At 41.4% G+C, this 18,213-nt stretch overlaps 1 protein-coding gene across 1 annotated transcript in view; it reads left to right on the forward strand.

Moving 5' to 3' along the window:
• Nucleotides 1–17,903, forward strand: part of SCARB2 (scavenger receptor class B member 2) — an 82,021-nt gene extending 64,118 nt beyond the window's left edge. Inside the window, exons 9-12 of the mRNA XM_075860738.1 lie at nucleotides 6,660–6,733; nucleotides 8,207–8,258; nucleotides 12,618–12,776; nucleotides 15,158–17,903. Coding sequence (XP_075716853.1) covers nucleotides 6,660–6,733; nucleotides 8,207–8,258; nucleotides 12,618–12,776; nucleotides 15,158–15,199 — 327 coding nt within the window. The 3' untranslated portion in view covers nucleotides 15,200–17,903. The remainder of the gene's footprint in view (nucleotides 1–6,659; nucleotides 6,734–8,206; nucleotides 8,259–12,617; nucleotides 12,777–15,157) is intronic.
• Nucleotides 17,904–18,213: the final 310 nt, after the last annotated feature.

The following is an 18,213-nucleotide window of genomic DNA, read 5'->3' on the forward strand; positions in this document are numbered from 1 at the left end:
CGCACCATATACAGATGCCACACTGAACTTTTGCGCGCGCAAAACGCAGCATTTTTGCACGCGCAAAACGGACACATTCGTTGGAATAAGGCCTAACTGCTAGCTATAGTCAATTATATGAAGAACTAGCTTTTATACCCGGCGTTGCTCGGGAGGTTGACTTACGGTATGGATAGAGTAAAAGCTCACTATTTAAATACCTCTCAGTATGAATTTAATTGCTACCTCTCGTTATGCTAGAGAGTGTAAATAATGTTATTGGAAGCATAAAAGAAATGAAATGAAGCAATATATTCATTACAGATTTAGGCCCCATGCACACGAACATAAAAAAGCATGTAATTACGGCCCGTAATTACGGACCCATAGACTTCTATTGGCTACGTGTACCTTCCCGTTTACTTACGGGAAGGTGCCTGGGCCGTTGAAAAATATAGAACATGTCCTATTTCAGGCTGTAATTACGGCATGGGCAGGCCAATATAAGGCTTCATGCCCACTTCAGCCTTTTTCTTCAGGGCGCTAGCCGTTTTTCAGACAGCTAGCACCCTGACTCATTCATTTCAATGGGGCCATGCACACTTCAGTTTTTTTGACGGTCCCGTTGCTCCGTTCCGGCAAAAGTAGAGCATGTCCTACTTTGGTCCTAGATTCCGTGACCGTGAGGCCCATGCAAGTCAATGGGGCCGTCAAAAAAACTGAAGGCACACGGAAGGCATCCATGTGTCGTCCGTGTGTGACGGAGCCGTTGCCTAGCAATGGCAGGGTGGACAGAGGTACACATACAGACAGATACTGCACTAATCGGCAGCCCCTTCTCTCTGTCAGCACTGATAGAGAGAAGAGGCTGCTGATCAGTGCTGGAACGCAGCGATATTAAGAAAAATAAGTTCATACGTACCCCGGCCGTTGTCTTGGTGACGTGTCCCTCCTCTGACATTCAGTCCGACCTCCCTGGATGACGCGGCAGTCCATTTGACCGCTGCAGCCTGTGATTGGCTGCAGCGTTCACATGGTCTGAAACGTCATCTCAGGAGGCCGGACTTGAGGAAGAAGCCGGCAAGCAGGGAGTTCTGGGTAAGTAGTAACTTTTTTTTTTGTTGCAGTTTTTTTAAAATGAACCATTAATCTATATTGTGAGCGCCGCGCATGGTATTCCCTGTCCAGCGGTAGACTCTGTCCAGGGTGCTGAAAGAGTTAAGGGGCTGCACTGATCGGCAGTAACTCTTTCAGCACCCTGGACCGTGAGTACCGCTTGACAGGGAATAGCATGTGCGGCGCTCGCAATATTGTGTACATAGTGTGAACAGGTTTCAGTTTCCTCTCGGAAACTGAAACACGGAAGTGTACACGGAGTACACACGGGAAGCACGCGGTTCCCATCACGGACACACGGATCCGTGAAAAACGGCAGTGAAAACAGTGATGGAAGTGTGCTTGAGGCCTAAGTCTATGGGGCTCCCGTACTTACGGGTGGCTACGTGTCTGCACCCGTAATTACGAGAGCGTTGCTAGGCAACGTCAGGGCATAGTCACTGTCCAGGTTGTTGAAAAGAGTTAACTGATCGTCAGTAACTCTTTCAGCACCCGGGACAGTGACTACCGCTGGAGTTAAAAGTATTAAAAGTTAACTTACCTGCTTCTTCCTCCAGTCCGGCCTCCCGAGATGACGTTTCATCCCATGTGACCGCTGCAGCCAATCACAGTCTGCAGCGGTCACATGGACTGCTTTTAAACCAATGAAAAATCGGGCTTCCAACAAACTTTCCAAAATATATATTAGATCAGCTCTGTGACGACGCGGGGTGTGGACCCACTGGACCGTACCGCGTAGCGGGGTAGCAGCTGGCCAACTAGGTACAAAACAATGTCTATAGTTCAGAACGTGTACCTGAGGCAATGTAGACAGTGGCAGGGACACGACTTGGCTTTCACAGCAGGTGAAGCCGCGGATGCAGCGGGAAGACACGACTTAGCTTTTACAGCAGGTGACACCGCGGATGCAGCGGGAAGGCACGACTTGGCTTTTACAGCAGGTAACGATAGTACGGATGCGGGGTACAGGCAGCAGGAACGGGTAACACTGGGAACTGGAAAACACTGGGAGACCTTTAGCAAGACAGACTAGGGTATACAACAACGCTCAGGCAAGGAACCAGTGGGCAGAGCCCCTTTTTATAGTCCAGCAGCCATTTGGGCTGATAACTGATTACTGACAGCTGGACGCGTACTGGCCCTTTAAGGCCGTGCACGCACGGGCGCGCGCGCCCTGCGGGGAACAGCACGAAGACCCGGAAGACAGTGCCGGCGTCTGCCAGAAGGAGGAGGACGCCGAGCAGAGAGGTTTCCATGGCCGGGATCGTCAGGGGGTGAGTTAGAACGGCGATCCCCGGCCATGGATGTAACAAACTCCAGTTAACATTTCATTAAAAGACTAGTATAGCCCCCCCCCCCCGACATGTTTTGCCACAGATGCAGCGTCCTCAGGGGTTTTAGGGGCATATAGTCACAGCCTCTGACACTGTCCTATCAGCATGAAGCTGCTTCACACAGTGTGAGAGACTGAGGCTGGAGGGAAGGGAGATCACCTAAAACAGCCATATCTCCAGCTGTGGACCACCTGAAACAGTGCTTCTTGTGGCATATGAAAGATGAGATTCTAATCTTTCATATGTCACCATCGCAGTTGGATCACTGTTCTAGCTGTGAAACAACCGGAGATGTCACCAGTTGTAAACACAGTAGGGAATGGAGGCTGTAAACTACAGTATAATATCACGCTGTGTTGCTGGGCAGGGAAGGGGGAGAAGCTGTATGCTGATTGGACAGCGTCATACAGAAAACCTTACACCACCCAGAGTGAAAAGAAAGAGTCACCTCCCATTTGGCTATTAGAGCCACAATAGAATATTTAGAAAAATGCTTATAACTTTGCAAATAATAAACATTTTGGAATAAACAAATCACACTGTAGTTATCAGCAGTAAAGCGCATATTAGATTAGATAGGAGATAGGGAATTAATAAACTAGTGACAGATCCTCTTTAACCCACACGATGAACAACATAACAAAATCATAACAACAAAAAAATGCCAGATTTGCTGTTTTCTGTTCATCCTGCCTTCCAGCTGTATTTGTTGAAGTGCAACCACAGATGATTCATGCATGTATGCAACCCTGTGTATGTACAGTTAGGTCCAGAATTATTTGGACAGTGACGCAAGCTTTGGCATTTTAGATGTTCATCAAAACATATTGAATATACAGTTATATAATCAGTATGGGCTTAAAGTGCAGACTCTCAGCTTTAATTTGAGGGTATTCACATCCTAATTTGAGGAAGGGTTTAGGAATTACAGCTCTTTAATATATAGCTGCCTCTTTTTCAAAGGACCAAAGGTAATTGGACAATTATCTCAAAAGCTATTTAATGGGCTGCATGGGCTATTCCCTCGTTAATCCATCATCAATTAAGCCGGTAAAAGGTCTGGAGTTGATTCCAGGTGTGGCATTTGCATTTGGAAGCTGTTGCTGTGAACCCACAACATGAGGTCAAAGGAGCTCTCAATGTAAGTGAAACAGACCATCGTTAGGCTGAAAAAAAATGAAGAAATCCATCAAAGAGAGAGCACAAATGTTAGGAGTGACCAAATTAACAGTTTGGTACATTCTTGAAAAAAGTGCGCACTGGTGATCTCGTTAACTCCAAAAGGCCTGGATGTCCACAGAAGACAACAGTGGTGGATGATCGCAGAATTCTTTCCATGGGGAAGAAAAACCCCTTCACAACATCTACCCAAGTGAAGAACACTCTCCTGGAGGTAGGTGTATCAGTATCTAAGTCTACCATAAAGAGAAGACTTCATGAGTGCAAATACAGTGGGTTCACCACAAGGTGCAAACCATTAATCAGCCTCAAAAATAGAAAGGCCAGATTAGACTTTGCCAAACAACATCTAAAGAAGCCAGCCCAGTTCTGGAACAGCATTCGTTGGACAAATAAAACTAAGATCAACCGGTACCAGAATGATGGGAGGAAGAAAGTATGGAGAAGGCTTGGAACGGCTCATGATCCAAAGCACACCACATCCTCTGTAAAACATGGTGGAGGCAGTGTGATGGCATGGGCATGCATGGCTGCCAAAGGCACTGGGTCACTAGTGTTTATTGATGATGTGACTGAAGACAGAAGCCGGATGAATTCTGAAGTGTTCAGGGATATACTTTCTGCTAAGATTTAACCAAATGCAGCAAGGTTGATTGGACGTCGCTTCACAGTACAGGTGGACAATGACCCAAAACATACTGCGAAAGCAACCCAGGAGTTTTTTAAGGCAAAGAAGTGGAATATTCTGCAATGGCCAAGTCAATCACCAGATCTCAACCCGATCGAGCATACATTTCACTTGCTTAAGACAATACTTAACCCCTTAACGACGCAGCCTAGTTTGGTCCTTAAGGCTCAGAGCCCATTTTTCAAATCTGACATATTTCACTTTATGTGGTAATAACTTCGGAATGCTTAAACCTATTCAAGCGATTCTGAGTTTGTTTTCTCGTGAGACATTGGGCCTTATGTTAGTGGTAAAATTTTGTTGATATATTCAGTGTTTATTTGTGAAAAATTGAAAAATGTAGAGAAAATTTTGAAAAAATAGAATTTTTCTGAATTTAAATGCATCTGCTTGTAAAACAGATGGTTATACCACCCAAAATAGTTACTAGTTCACATTTTCCATGTCTACTTTAGATTGGCATTGTTTTTTGAACATTCTTTTATTTTTCTTGGACGTTACAAGGCTTAGAACATAAACAGAAATTTCTATTCTTTTTAAGAAAATTTCAAAAGCCTTTTTTTTAAGGTACCTGTTCAGTTCTGAAGTGGCTTTGAGGGGCCTATGTATTAGCAACCCCCATAAAACACCCCATTTTAAAAACTATACCGCTCAAAGTATTCAAAACAGCATTTGAAAGTTTTTAACCCTTTATGCATTTCACAGGAATTAAAGCAAATTGGAGGTGAAATTTGCAAATTTCATTTTTCTTGCTGAATTTCAATTTTATTCAATTTTTTTCAAGTACGAGACAGCAGCTGTCACAGCTCCTGAATGTGTCGGGAAGACGGCCGAAATGGCCGTTCCTCCCATGACGTACTATTCCGTCATGGAGCGCGAACGAGATAGTTTCCATGACGGAATAGTACGTCACTGAGCGCGAAGGGGTTAAGGCAGAAAGACCCACAAACAAGCAACTACTGAATACAGCTGCAGTAAAGGCCGGGCAAAGCATCACAAAGGAGGAAATCCAGCGTTTGGTGATGTCCATGGGTTCCAGACTTCAGGCAGTCATTGCCTGCAAAGGATTCTCTACAAAGTATTAAAAAAAAACATTTTATTTATGGTAATGTTAATTTGTCCAATTTCTTTTGAGCCCCTGAAATGAGGAGGCTGTGTAGAAAAATGGTTGCAATTCCTAAACGTTTCACAGGATATTTTTGTTCAACCCCTTGAATTAAACCTGAAAGTCTACACTTCAATTGCATCTCCGTTGTTTCATTTCAAATCCAATGTGGTGGCATGCAGGGCCCAAATGATGAAGATTGTGTCACTGTCCAAATAATTCTGGACCTAACTGTATGTGAGTGGAGGTTCCCTATATAAACAAATAAAACAGTTCCTTTAACCACTGCCCATAAAATCTGTTCTGGAGGATCTAATCAGTATACAGACTGTATTGCAAAGTATTATTATTTCATGTGCTCACTGCATTAAGCTCAGTTATTAGTCCTCGAAAATTCTGCAACATCTTAAAACACACACACACACACACACACACACACGCAATGGGGAAAATTTCTTATATGCACATTACGTTCATGTGAAATGTTATTTGTGTGCGCCAGAAATATATATTTATATCTGCTATATATTGCTATTACCAGGTTTTGATACAATGCGCTTAGCAGACGTGCTGATTGGAACATCTACTGATCTCTCCTATTGGTCACTTACTATGTCAATCTCGCTGGATGGAGGCTCGTTCTCCACTATGAGTCCTGATAGGCTGATACATCAGGGGACCCATTTTCGGGCTGCACGTCCGAGATCATAAAGGAAGTGAAAACTGAACTCGCGATCATTAGCCCCAATTGATCCCCTGAGGACGCTGCTTCTGCACCGAAACATGTCGGGGGGCTATCGTAATTTTAATGATCATTGTCTGGCTAGTAACCACACTTTATTTCCAGTGCTACACAGTGGATGATACAGCAGTCTGCAGCTGCTGATCTTGACAGTCACATTGTGTCTATGAGACATACACCTATGTTACAGTCACGTATACCTCATCTAAATGGTGTGCTAGCCGACTTTGTACAACTTTTAACCCACTATATGTTGTACGTGTCCATTGTGGCTCTTTTAACTTGACTATTAAAGGTTATATCTTATTTTCAATTCAATCATTCTATTGGTAGTTGGGAATAGGGTTTATTGTGTTTTGGCACATGTGTTTTTCTTTTGATATAATCATTACCTGCCAACTACCAGGGTCTCTTGTTATTTTCACTGTGATAAATTTGGCGCATCTAGTCTAATTCTAAGCTGTTTGAATTTAAGACCGTATTAGTAATTCTGACAGTATTTCACCTTCTTTTCAGCTCACTGGACTATTAATACGAGCTGCCAAGCGCATGCAGGTCAACGTCTATGTAAGACAAATTCCTGACTATGAGTAAGTATTCTAAATGATATTTTAACACAGTCCATTATACATTGCAGATTTGTCTGACACGCACACATACTATATATCAGTGGTTGCTAAAATCTCTATGCCGGTGCAAGGAACGTCAGCAGTGATATACAAGGTACACAGTAGTAGTGTAGGCCCGCATGTGGCCTACAGATGTGTATACATATATAGTTTGCTTCTTTGGAGTACAGTATAAAGGCCTATATACTTATGAACTTCTGCCCCAGAGGAACTCCTCAGAAGAACCTCCCACCAGTGCTAATTCGCTATAGGACTATTTTTGTTACATACTAAATTTTGGGTATTTCCCGACCATCTGGTGCCTGTATTTAGAACTTTTTTGAGACCCCCGATAGAAAATAACCCACAAAGTTATGTGCCAGCAAACCATTTCCTACAGCAAATTTTAAGATGCATTGCTTTCTGTCATTTTCGAGCCCTGATTTTGTAGATATCCGACATATCATACCTTGCTAAATTCAACTTTGCATTAAAAATGGCCCCCTCCTATAAAATATATTTTTTGGGGGGGCTGCAGTCTAGTTGCATAAAAGGTCTACACTTAAGTCCATAAGAAGAGATCAGTGATATATTTTTGTTAAGGTCTGACAGTCTTGGTGGCTAGGGAAACACTACATAAGGCCGGATTCACACGAGCGTGTGCGTTTTGCGCACGCAAAAAATGTGGCGTTTTGCACGCGCAAAAGGTCCATAACTGCTCCGTGTGTCAGCAGCATATGATGCGTGGCTGCGTGATTTTCGCGCAGCCGGCAAAATTGTGACACTCTGTATGTTTGTAAACAGAAAAGCACGTGGTGCTTTTACTGCTGTTGCGCGAATCACACGCGTCACACGGAAGTGCTTCCGTGTGCTGCGTGTGATGCGCGAAAAACGCACAAATATAGGACATGTCGTGAGTTTTACGCAGCGGACACACGAGGCGAGGCGCGTTAAAATCACGGACAATCTGAACGGCCCCATTGACTAACATAGGTCCGTGCGACGCGCGTGAAAATCACGCGCGTTGTACGGACGTATTATACGTTCGTCTGAATAAGCCCTAACAGATATACCTTTTTAATGGGGTTGTCAGGCAGCTTGTCTTTAGAAACCGGTAAATGTAGGTGGAAAACCTAATCAAATAATCTAAGCCGGTATTTCCCAACCAGGGTTCTCTGCAACCCTGAGTTTCTTGGAAACTGCTTAGGGTTTCCCCAGACGATAGCAACAGCAAGAGCTGTCACTATTAACGTAGGCATGAGATAGTTGTAGGGGTTTACAAGGATGGAAAAAAAATTACCCCCCATGGTAAAAAGGTAGAAAATTACTGATTCTCTTCTACCAAAGCAATCCACAATTAATACAGTCACACAAATTCATGTTCCTATGTTTAAAGATTACAAATCAGATTAATCTTTTCGCAGATACTAAAATGTGTTTTGTTTTTGTTTTCAGTATTACTCAGAAATTACAGACTCTCTATTTTCCAGTAATGCATCTCAATGAGGTAAGAACTTTTGGTCACTGTTCGGGCTCATGCATGGGCTCCGTGTGCTGCCAAACAGGCTCCTTCACATGCCATATGTACGAAGGTATTCTGCCAGGTGCGGCAAATTTATTCTGCCGGTTTGATAGATTTGGCAAATTTTTGCACCATTTTTACCGACTTCTACATGCATCATGAGACATTATTGATCAATCTCCTCCAATTTTATTACACAATAAGGGCTTTTTATGTTCACCGTGCAGTTTGTAGACATTTTTTTGCGGAAACAATCCAAAGAAATTTTACAGAAATATATATATATCTTTATATATTCTCAAAGTGAAAAACTGAGGCAAGTTAAAGTGTATGTTCACAAATGCCAGAAATCTAGCAAGCAAAATGGGGGAGCTGGAGGCCTTGGTACTGGAAGAAAATATAGATATAGTTGGTTGCTGAAACATGGCTAGACTCTTCACATGATTGGGCTGTAAATCTACAGGGTTTTACACTGTTTTGGAAAGACAGGGCGAATAGGAAAGGCGCTGGTGTATGTCTGTATGTGAGAAGTGATATGAAGGCGAGTGTGAAAGAGACAATAGTGGGTGAAGATTGTGAGGAGGTTGAAACCTTGTGGGTGGAATTACAAAGGGGGGTAAACACTGAAAAAACTACTTTTGATGTAATCTACATATAGACCCCCCCCCCCATATACACTACCGTTCAAAAGTTTGGGGTCACCCAGACAATTTTGTGTTTTCCATGAAAACTCACACATATATTTGTCAAATGAGTTGCAAAATGACTAGAAAATATAGTCAAGACATTGACAAGGTTAGAAATAATGATTTTTATGTGAAATAATAATTTTCTCCTTCAAACTTTGCTTTCGTCAAAGAATGCTCCATTTGCAGCAATTACAGCATTGCAGACCTTTGGCATTCTAGCAGTTAATTTGCTGAGGTAATCGGGAGAAATTTCACCCCATGCTTCCAGAAGCCCCTCCCACAAGTTGGATTGGCTTGATGGGCACTTCTTGCGTACCATACGGTCAAGCTGCTCCCACAACAGCTCTATGGGGTTGAGATCTGGTGACTGCGCTGGCCACTCCATTACAGATAGAATACCAGCTGCCTGCTTCTTCCCTAAATAGTTCTGCATAATTTGGAGGTGTGCTTTGGGTCATTGTCCTGTTGTAGGATGAAATTGGCTCCAATCAAGCACTGTCCACAGGGTATGGCATGGCGTTGCAAAATGGAGTGCTAGCTTTCCTTATTCAAAATCCCTTTTACCTTGTACAAATCTCCCACTTTACCAGCATCAAAGCAACCCCAGACCAACACATTACCTCCACCATGCTTGACAGATGGCGTCAGGCACTCTTCCAGCATCTTTTCAGTTGTTCTGCATCTCACAAATGTTCTTCTGTGTGATCCAAACACCTCAAACTTCGATTCGTCTGTCCATAACACTTTTTTCCAATCTTCCTCTGTCCAATGTCTGTGTGCTTTTGTCATATTAATCTTTTCCTTTTATTAGCCAGTCTCAGATATGGCTTTTTCTTTGCCACTCTGCCCTGAAGGCCAGCATCCCGGAGTCGCCTCTTCACTGTAGACGTTGACACTGGCGTTTTGCGGGTACTATTTAATGAAGCTGCCAGTTGAGGACCTGTGAGGCGTCTATTTCTCAAACTAGAGACTCTAATGTACTTGTCTTTTTGCTCAGTTGTGCAGCGGGGCCTCCCACTTCACTTTCTACTCTGGTTAGAGCCTGTTTGTGCTGTCCTCTGAAGGGAGTAGTACACACCGTTGTAGGAAATCTTCAGTTTCTTGTCAATTTCTCGCATGGAATAGCCTCCATTTCTAAGAACAAGGATAGACTGTCGAGTTTCACATGAAAGCTCTCTTTTTCTAGCCATTTTGAGAGTTTAATCGAACCCACAAATGTAATGCTCCAGATTCTCAACTAGCTCAAAGGAAGGTCAGTTTTATAGCTCCTCTAAACAGCAAAACTGTTTACAGCGGTGCTAACATAATTGCACAAGGGTTTTCAAGTGTTTTCTAATCATCCATTAGCCTTCTAACACAGTTAGCAAACACAATGTACCATTAGAACACTGGAGTGATGGTTGCTGGAAATGGGCCTCTATACACCTATGTAGATATTGCATTAAAAACCAGACGTTTGCTGCTAGAATAGTCATTTAGCACATTAACAATGTATAGAGTCTATTTCTGATTAATTTAATGTTATCTTCATTGAAAAAAACTGTGCTTTTCTTGCAAAAATAATTACATTTCTAAGTGACCCTAAACTTTTGAACGGTAGTGTAACTGAGGAGATAGAAGGTCAGCTATATAAACAGATGGAGCGGGCTGCACAGGCGGGTACTGTAGTGATATTGGGAGATTTTAATTACCGGGATATTAATTGGTGTCATTGTTCGGCTTCAACTGCAAAGGGGAGACATTTCCTCAACCTGTTGCAGGAATATTTTATGAGCCAGTTTATGGAAGACCCGACTAGAGGTGAAGCTCTGTTGGATCTGGTCATTTCTAATAATGCAGAGCTTGTTGGGAACGTCAATGTTTGTGAAAACCTCGGTAACAGTGATCACAATATAGTTACATTTTACCTATACTGTAAAAAACAAACACAGGCTGGGAGGGCAAAAACACTTAATTTTAAGAAGGCCAATTTCCCCAGGATGAGGGCTGCAATTCAGGATATAGACTGGGAAGAACTAATGTCAAATAACCGTACTAACTATGTAACTATACACACACACACACACATACAGACACAGACACACACACACACACCATTAAAACCACTGACGGGTGAAGTGAATAACGTTGGTTATCTGGATACAATTGCACCTATCAAAGGGTGGGATACATTAGGCAGTAAGTGAACAGTCCGTTGTTGAAGTTGATGTTTTGGAAGCAGGAAAAATGGTCAAGCGTAAGGATCTGAGCGACTTTGACAAATGGCAAATTGTGATGGCTAGACGACTCGGTCAAAGCATTTATAAAATGGCAGGTCTTGTAGGGTGTTTCCAGTATGTAGTGGTTAGAACCTACTAAAAATAGTCCAAGAAAGGACAACCGATGAACCTGCGTCAGTATCATGGCCGCTCAATGCTCATTGAGGCACATGGGGAGTGAAGGCTAGCCTGTCTAGTCTTATACCATGGTAGTGCTACTGTAGCACAAATTGCTGAAAACGTTAATGCTGGCTATGATAGGTGTTAGAACACACACAGTGCAGCACATCTTGCTGTGTTTAGGGCTGTGTAGCCACATTTTTATCAGAGTGCTCGGAAGCCTTGGGTCCTGGCATTCATGTGGATGTTACTTTGACACATACCACCTACATAAACTTTTTTGCAGTACACCCTTTAATGGCAACGGTATTACCTAATGGCAGTGGCCTCTTTCAGCAGGATAATGCGCTCTGCCACACTGCAAAAATTGTTCAGCAATGGTTTGCGGGACAAAGAGCTCAAGGTGTTGACTTGGCCTCCAAATTCCCTGGATCTCAATCTGATTGAGCCATTGTAAGATGTGCTGGAAAAACAAGTCCTAACTATGGAGGCCCAACCTTGCAACTAATGCCTTGGTGCCAGATACCACAGGTCACTTTCAGAGGTCTTGTGGAGTCCTTGCTTAGATGGGTCAGAGCTGTTTTGGTGGCACGAGGGGAACCTACACAATATTTGGCAGGTGGTTTTAATGCTATGGCTTATCGGTGTATACAGAATATATAGTATGTATATCTACAATATTTACACTTTGCCTTCATATGGAAACTAACTGTCATAATAATAATAATAACTTTGGTTGTATTTAAATAAAATATTTACCCGTGCTAGTGGTTTGCTACGTATATAACTTTAGAGGATTCTACAAAAAAATATAAATAAATGTCAAAGCATTGTACAAGACCAATAAATACATCATGGGTTCACTTCCATAGAAGGGCTACAATGAGTATGAGAATATTTTATTGTAAACCTTCATGAGCATGTCACAGCAGAACATTGGGTTGCCGATGAGATCATGGCGCATTAAGTCTACAGATAGCCAGTTACCTCAGACCAAATATGTTTAATGGATTGTGGTGAGTAGACTTAAAGGCAGCTGAAACAAGCAAACCCACAATTATTTGGGTCAATTGCACTTGACTAGTTGGTCATGAAGCAATATACCCTATTAGGAATACTATCCATATATCAAGTGATCTAAATTGGTGTTCAGCACATTGGCAAATGCTTACAAGTTTACCATACTGTACAGTGTAGCTCTTCTAGAATGAGAGTCTGATGGTTTTACTAAATTAATCTTTTGTTTTTAACTATAAACCATGTAAAATTTTCCCCAGAGTGTCCTGATTGATGACCAGTCTGCTGGAAAACTCGGGTCCGTTCTTCTGGAAGCCAGAGTGGTAGCGAATGTCCCTTTCATCATTATGGCACTTGGGATTATATTTGGCATAGTATTTGTTGTACTAGTTTGCCGTCCGTCCAGATCAAGAGAGGAGGTAGGTAACATTCTAAATCCACGTGAAATGCAAATGAAATGAAATTCCAAATGAAAACACAAGTTACAAAATAAAGACATTACATAGTAATATAGGCATTGCACATATTGTTTTGCAGATATTTTTAGTGCATTGTCAACATTCCAGTTCGCTGATAAGAAATCCTTTGAAAGTCCATGAAGTAATGGGAGATATCCAATAAAGTGAATATCTAGTTGTTCTCTTACAAATGATATACCCGTCAGTACCTTGTATGATTTTTACCTGCTAGTAGCATTTAGTGCTGATTTTTAGCTTTCATGCATTAGGGCACAGCTATGAGCAATCATTGCAGCTAAGGGCTCATACACATGGCCGTTTTTATGGCTCTCTTTTATACAGATCCATAATAGGGCACCCATAGTGCTGCATGAGCCCTCTACTGTACTTGTCTGCACCTCAGATTGCATACAGAGGTTCTCTTCTTTGCGAATCCTCCACTTCCCATCCAAATTTTTATGTAATATTGAAGTCAAAAGGACAAAATATGCAAAGGATCAAAACAACAGATTTCAATGATAACATAAAGCCATCTTCTTTTTTTATTGAATTCAAAATTAAAAACGGATGTCTCACTACAATGATGGTAAATCAGACAATGGATGGAAAAGCTAATGGTTCCATTAACAATATATATGACAAATATTGTAAAGAAGTATAAAATGGTCAGAAATACTAAATAAATGATACACTTTAAATGTGACTATACACCAGGACTGGACAAAGTCCATGAGCCAGGTGGTCAGTAAACATGCATATTTGCCTATCTTTTTTCCCCGGCTAATATCTACTGGAGTTCCTATATTGGCTACTGAACAAAAATAAAACTGTTATTTGTAGTGGTCTAACTGGCTCTTATATATAGAGTAATTGGTCCATGCTGCCATACACAGATGGATGTAAGACAAAGTTTACACGGAACAGATTTGTGAGGATTTTGTTGCGGATTTCCCTTTTGCGGAAAAAAAACCTAGTATTCCCACCTTACCAAACCCCTGGCACTTCCATGTTGACGCTTCCCTGCACCCCCCTGCTGAACTGACTCATGTGACTGCTGCAGCTTGCGATTGGCTGCAGCGGTCATGTGTCGAGGTGACACCTCGTCACTGTAGGCCAGTAAACAGACTAACAAGGAACCAGGGAAGCTTCACCACTGGAGCACCAGGAAATTTATAAGGGAAAGTATACTGCTTTTATTTATATTAAACAATTATCCGCACCTGCAGGTAAATCGCAGCAAAATCCGCAAAGCACTAGTATTTGACTGCAGATTTCTTCTTCCCCATTGAAATCAATGAGGAAACTTCAGCAAATTGTGCTCTTTTTTTGCAACAGAAATTGACATGCTGCAGATTTCAAAGTCTGCACGGCAGATCAATATTCACCAAGAAAATGGCCCCAGCATGTGGATAAGATTTGTTAAAATGTAATCCACTTGCCTGCTGCTGTATTACGCTGTGCGCAAATTTGTACGGAAAATCCACATCATTCCCGTCCCTTTTGAATTCGCCCTAAGTCTCAGCACAATACCAAGCACTTCCAAAAATTTAGGTTATCCAGTTTAGCTAATGGTGGTGTACTGAGCAACACCCACCTGTATCTCAACTTGCCCTAAAGCGTATATATAGCTAGGGGTTGTCTTTTGTGGCAACCTTTTTACCCCTTCCCGCACCTTAACATAATAGTACTCCAAGGTTCTGAGAAACTTCGGGAACCTTGATGTGCTATTATGTCAAGGTGATCATGCAGGCACTACTGCACTGCCGAGCACAACTAGTGGGATTGAAGAAAACTCTGATCCTGGCAGTTAACCCCTTCAGGACCCATTTTGTACCACTTATCGCAGTCCACAGCTACATGATTGTTAGGGCTGATGTTACTATGGAGGCAGCCTGAGACCTGACAGAGATCCACAGGGTTGTCTTTTGTAAATGCCTGCTAGGGCAAACCAGTGGTATTAACAAGTTAGCGACAAATAGGTATTAAAAAAAATAAAGAAAAGAACATTGAGGAATTGCACCCCTGAATGATTTATATAGGAAGTACAACTTGTTTGGCAAAAAACTAAATCAGCCACCTTAGTGCAAAAATGAAAATGTTATAGATTCTGAGATATCTTCCCATTTTGTATGATGAGAATGGTTTATTAGTAGGTAGCAGATATGTTTTGTTATGTAATATTTTATCTCTTTTTATATTCAATTTACCATTGACTTGGTGACAGTTCCTAGTGTACATTACATTTGTGAAGTCTGTTTTACATGAGAGATGAACTAGTTGGTCTAAAACTTCTTTGCTTCATGAATGTAATTGTAATCGTGTTTCTCTTTCGTGTTATTTAGGCCACAGAAGAAGAGAGAGGACCTCTTATAAGAACATCCTAATTAATATAGAAATACTAAAAAATGAACTATGCAAGATCATTGGTGTCCATCCGGGCTAGAAAATGAAGATGTTTTGAGGGACATAAACACTGATTCCATTTAGACAACGCCATGTTCCTGAGTTGCCTATTGGAGCATTTGGTGACATCACACTCTCACAATTAATCAATAGTGAAGTGACCCTGTACATTACCGCTATGAAATACTAAGCACAAGTTAACATACTCATTTATGAAGGACTCATCTGATTAATTTGGAATATGCAATTGTTTTTGTTTGGTGTGATGAAAAGTAACAATTCACTTTGATACAAATATTGTCAAATCATGGTTGAATTCATGAGATTCGCTTAACTATATTTCAGTATATACAGTTTGCCACAAGGTTTGGTTACAGATTTGGCACACTGAATGCAGGTTCTGGCAATACAACAGTCCATAATTCAGTCATCAGTAACCTATGATAAAGGGACAATTGGATGTATATATACATATCAGACCTCATTGCATCAAAATAATAGTAGTACAAAAGTGCAGGATATCCCCTACCATACCCGTGTACTGGATTACCTAGTTGGTACAGATCTTATTTTAACATAGTACTGGTACTTATAGAAGATTTTGGAAGATAACAGAGTTTTTTTTTATAATCCCTGGCTTATTGAACTAATGTTTTAACAAACAGAATATTGTTCCAGCATTATATGCAATTATTCGGTTATATTGAACTTGTTTTACAAAGCTTAGGCCCCCAACTAACAACATCGGGGGGAATTTATTATTCCTTCTAAATAAAAGCACAAATCTACTCCAGTTCGTAGCTGGAGTAGATTTTACTTTCTGGCGCACAGACGGTCAGAGACGTGTTCTTCCTAATTACGCGAATCTTACTCCAGCGGTATTGAGTATGAACCGCCAGTATTTATGAATTCCCCCTATTGAGTACATTGGATTCTACTAGACAAGCTATACGTAAAATTACTTTAGCTTACCAATAATGGAAATACTCCACTATACGGATAATAATATTTATTACCCATAATTGAAATTTGCCAACATACAGGGTCAAGCAGTAGTTTTAATAATATAATAAACCTTCATCTCTGGGCCAGAAAGAGCTTCACTTGTATGGACAATATTGTTTGGTACGTGACACATCTGTGATCCTTTCTGTTCAACTTGCCGTCTTCACTTCTGACCTATGTGTAGGTACTAGGTTATCGTATTTTAGGGCAGTCTGCCGTGAGCACCAATATTTGGAATAATTCGGGGACATCATCATTTGCATTTGGTCATTCAGGTTCTGAACGCTAGTCTTAAAGTTAAAACGAGTTTGTTTTGGTAATGTGGTTGGGATAATAAGAGAAGAGATTGAGGCTCCTGAATGACAGATAGTTATTCTTGTTGATCCAAAAAGGCAACTAGCCCGCCACCCCACTTTAGAGTATAGGTCTCTGATGTCCTTTAAAGAACGTCTGTTACCAAACTGCATTTTTTTCTATGTCTTTAGAGCAATCATTATAGAATCATATGATAAATATATACTGCTCTATATGACTGATTTTCTTCCAGTAACTTATACTGCAGTTGTCTTGAATTTTATTTATGTATCTTAACAAAATGGCTGCTAATGAATGTTCATTAGGGGTTTTGCCCTTGTCCTTAGAACACTGGATTTAGCAATTGATTGGTCGATCAGATCACCTGACATACTCTGCTGAGCTGCACTGAATCTGATTGGTCAGAAACCGCCGTGCTGCTGCAGCTTTCAGACTTTTTCATACAAAAGCCAACCCTTTAGACTTATTCACTTCAAAGACAGACAAAACAGACTCTAAAAAAGTCACCTATGTCATTCACCTGAATGTCCATAAGAGATGATCACTGATTAAGCCGCAAAAATTGGTGACAGATACACAAGCAATGTAAGGAACCCCCAACACTGGACCCTATGTATCAAAACTGCCTAAGAGAGAAAGAGTTCAGCTTGCTACGGGCAACATGGTGACTTCTTCCTAGTATGAATTCCATCGCTTATCTATAGTGAATATATATCTACTAAAAGGAAGCTGTCACTTACTTAACACTACCCTATTAGCAGCATGCAGTAGTGACAGGCACGCTGATTTCGACACTGTCTGTTATTTAGGAATTTGTTCTAGTTTGGCTAAACTGACATTTTATTCATTGCAGTGCACTGCGGGCGATGTGAGACAAGAGTCTGCGTATTCAGGAGCTGCCACCCGGCTGTGGATTGACAGATTTCTTCCTATGCACAATAATAGGGAAAAATGTATGAATCAGTGGCAGGGGGCGGTGGGAGCCCGCAGCTCATGAGTACGCTAGAACTCGTGGCTGACAGTGCTTGCAACACATTGCAATGAATAAAATTGACGCTTAGCCAAACTAGAACATATTCATACATAACAGACACTTTAGAGATCAGCGTGCCTTTCACTTCTGCATGATGCAGATGACCGCTTCCCTTTAACACCGTGATATGTTGCCCAGGTTACCCAAAGTAAAGATTCTTCTTAACATTTACATTACCTATCCATTCTATATGTTTTAACCCAATTCTAATGCAACATCTCAAAGTTTTTTTATATGATTATAATAACACTAAGTCGTATGTAAACTTGGTTTATACAACAAATCTCATTAAAATATTAGAGTCTCATGCAAATAAAGAGGTTTATAATGTTTGTGTTTAATCTTATATTTGACATTAAAAGTTAAATAACATTAAAAGGGGTCATACGGGACATTTCAAAATTGGCAGGAAGGCAGGGGATGGAATTACATAGAAAACTAACAGATACTCTTCTCCTGAAGAGCCACCCATTCCAGTGCTGAGGTCTGGATCTCCGCCACTCCGGTTCTGGAAGCTCCTGAAACGGTCATGTGCTGCTACAGCCAATCGCTGGCCTCAGTGGTGATGCTGCCATGAATGGCACGGGTTTGACTTCTCTAACCCCCAGCGACACCAGCCACTCATTTTACCTACAGCACACT

The sequence above is a fragment of the Rhinoderma darwinii genome, chromosome 1 (genome assembly GCF_050947455.1).
Source record: "Rhinoderma darwinii isolate aRhiDar2 chromosome 1, aRhiDar2.hap1, whole genome shotgun sequence".
NCBI classification, from domain to species: domain Eukaryota; kingdom Metazoa; phylum Chordata; class Amphibia; order Anura; family Rhinodermatidae; genus Rhinoderma; species Rhinoderma darwinii.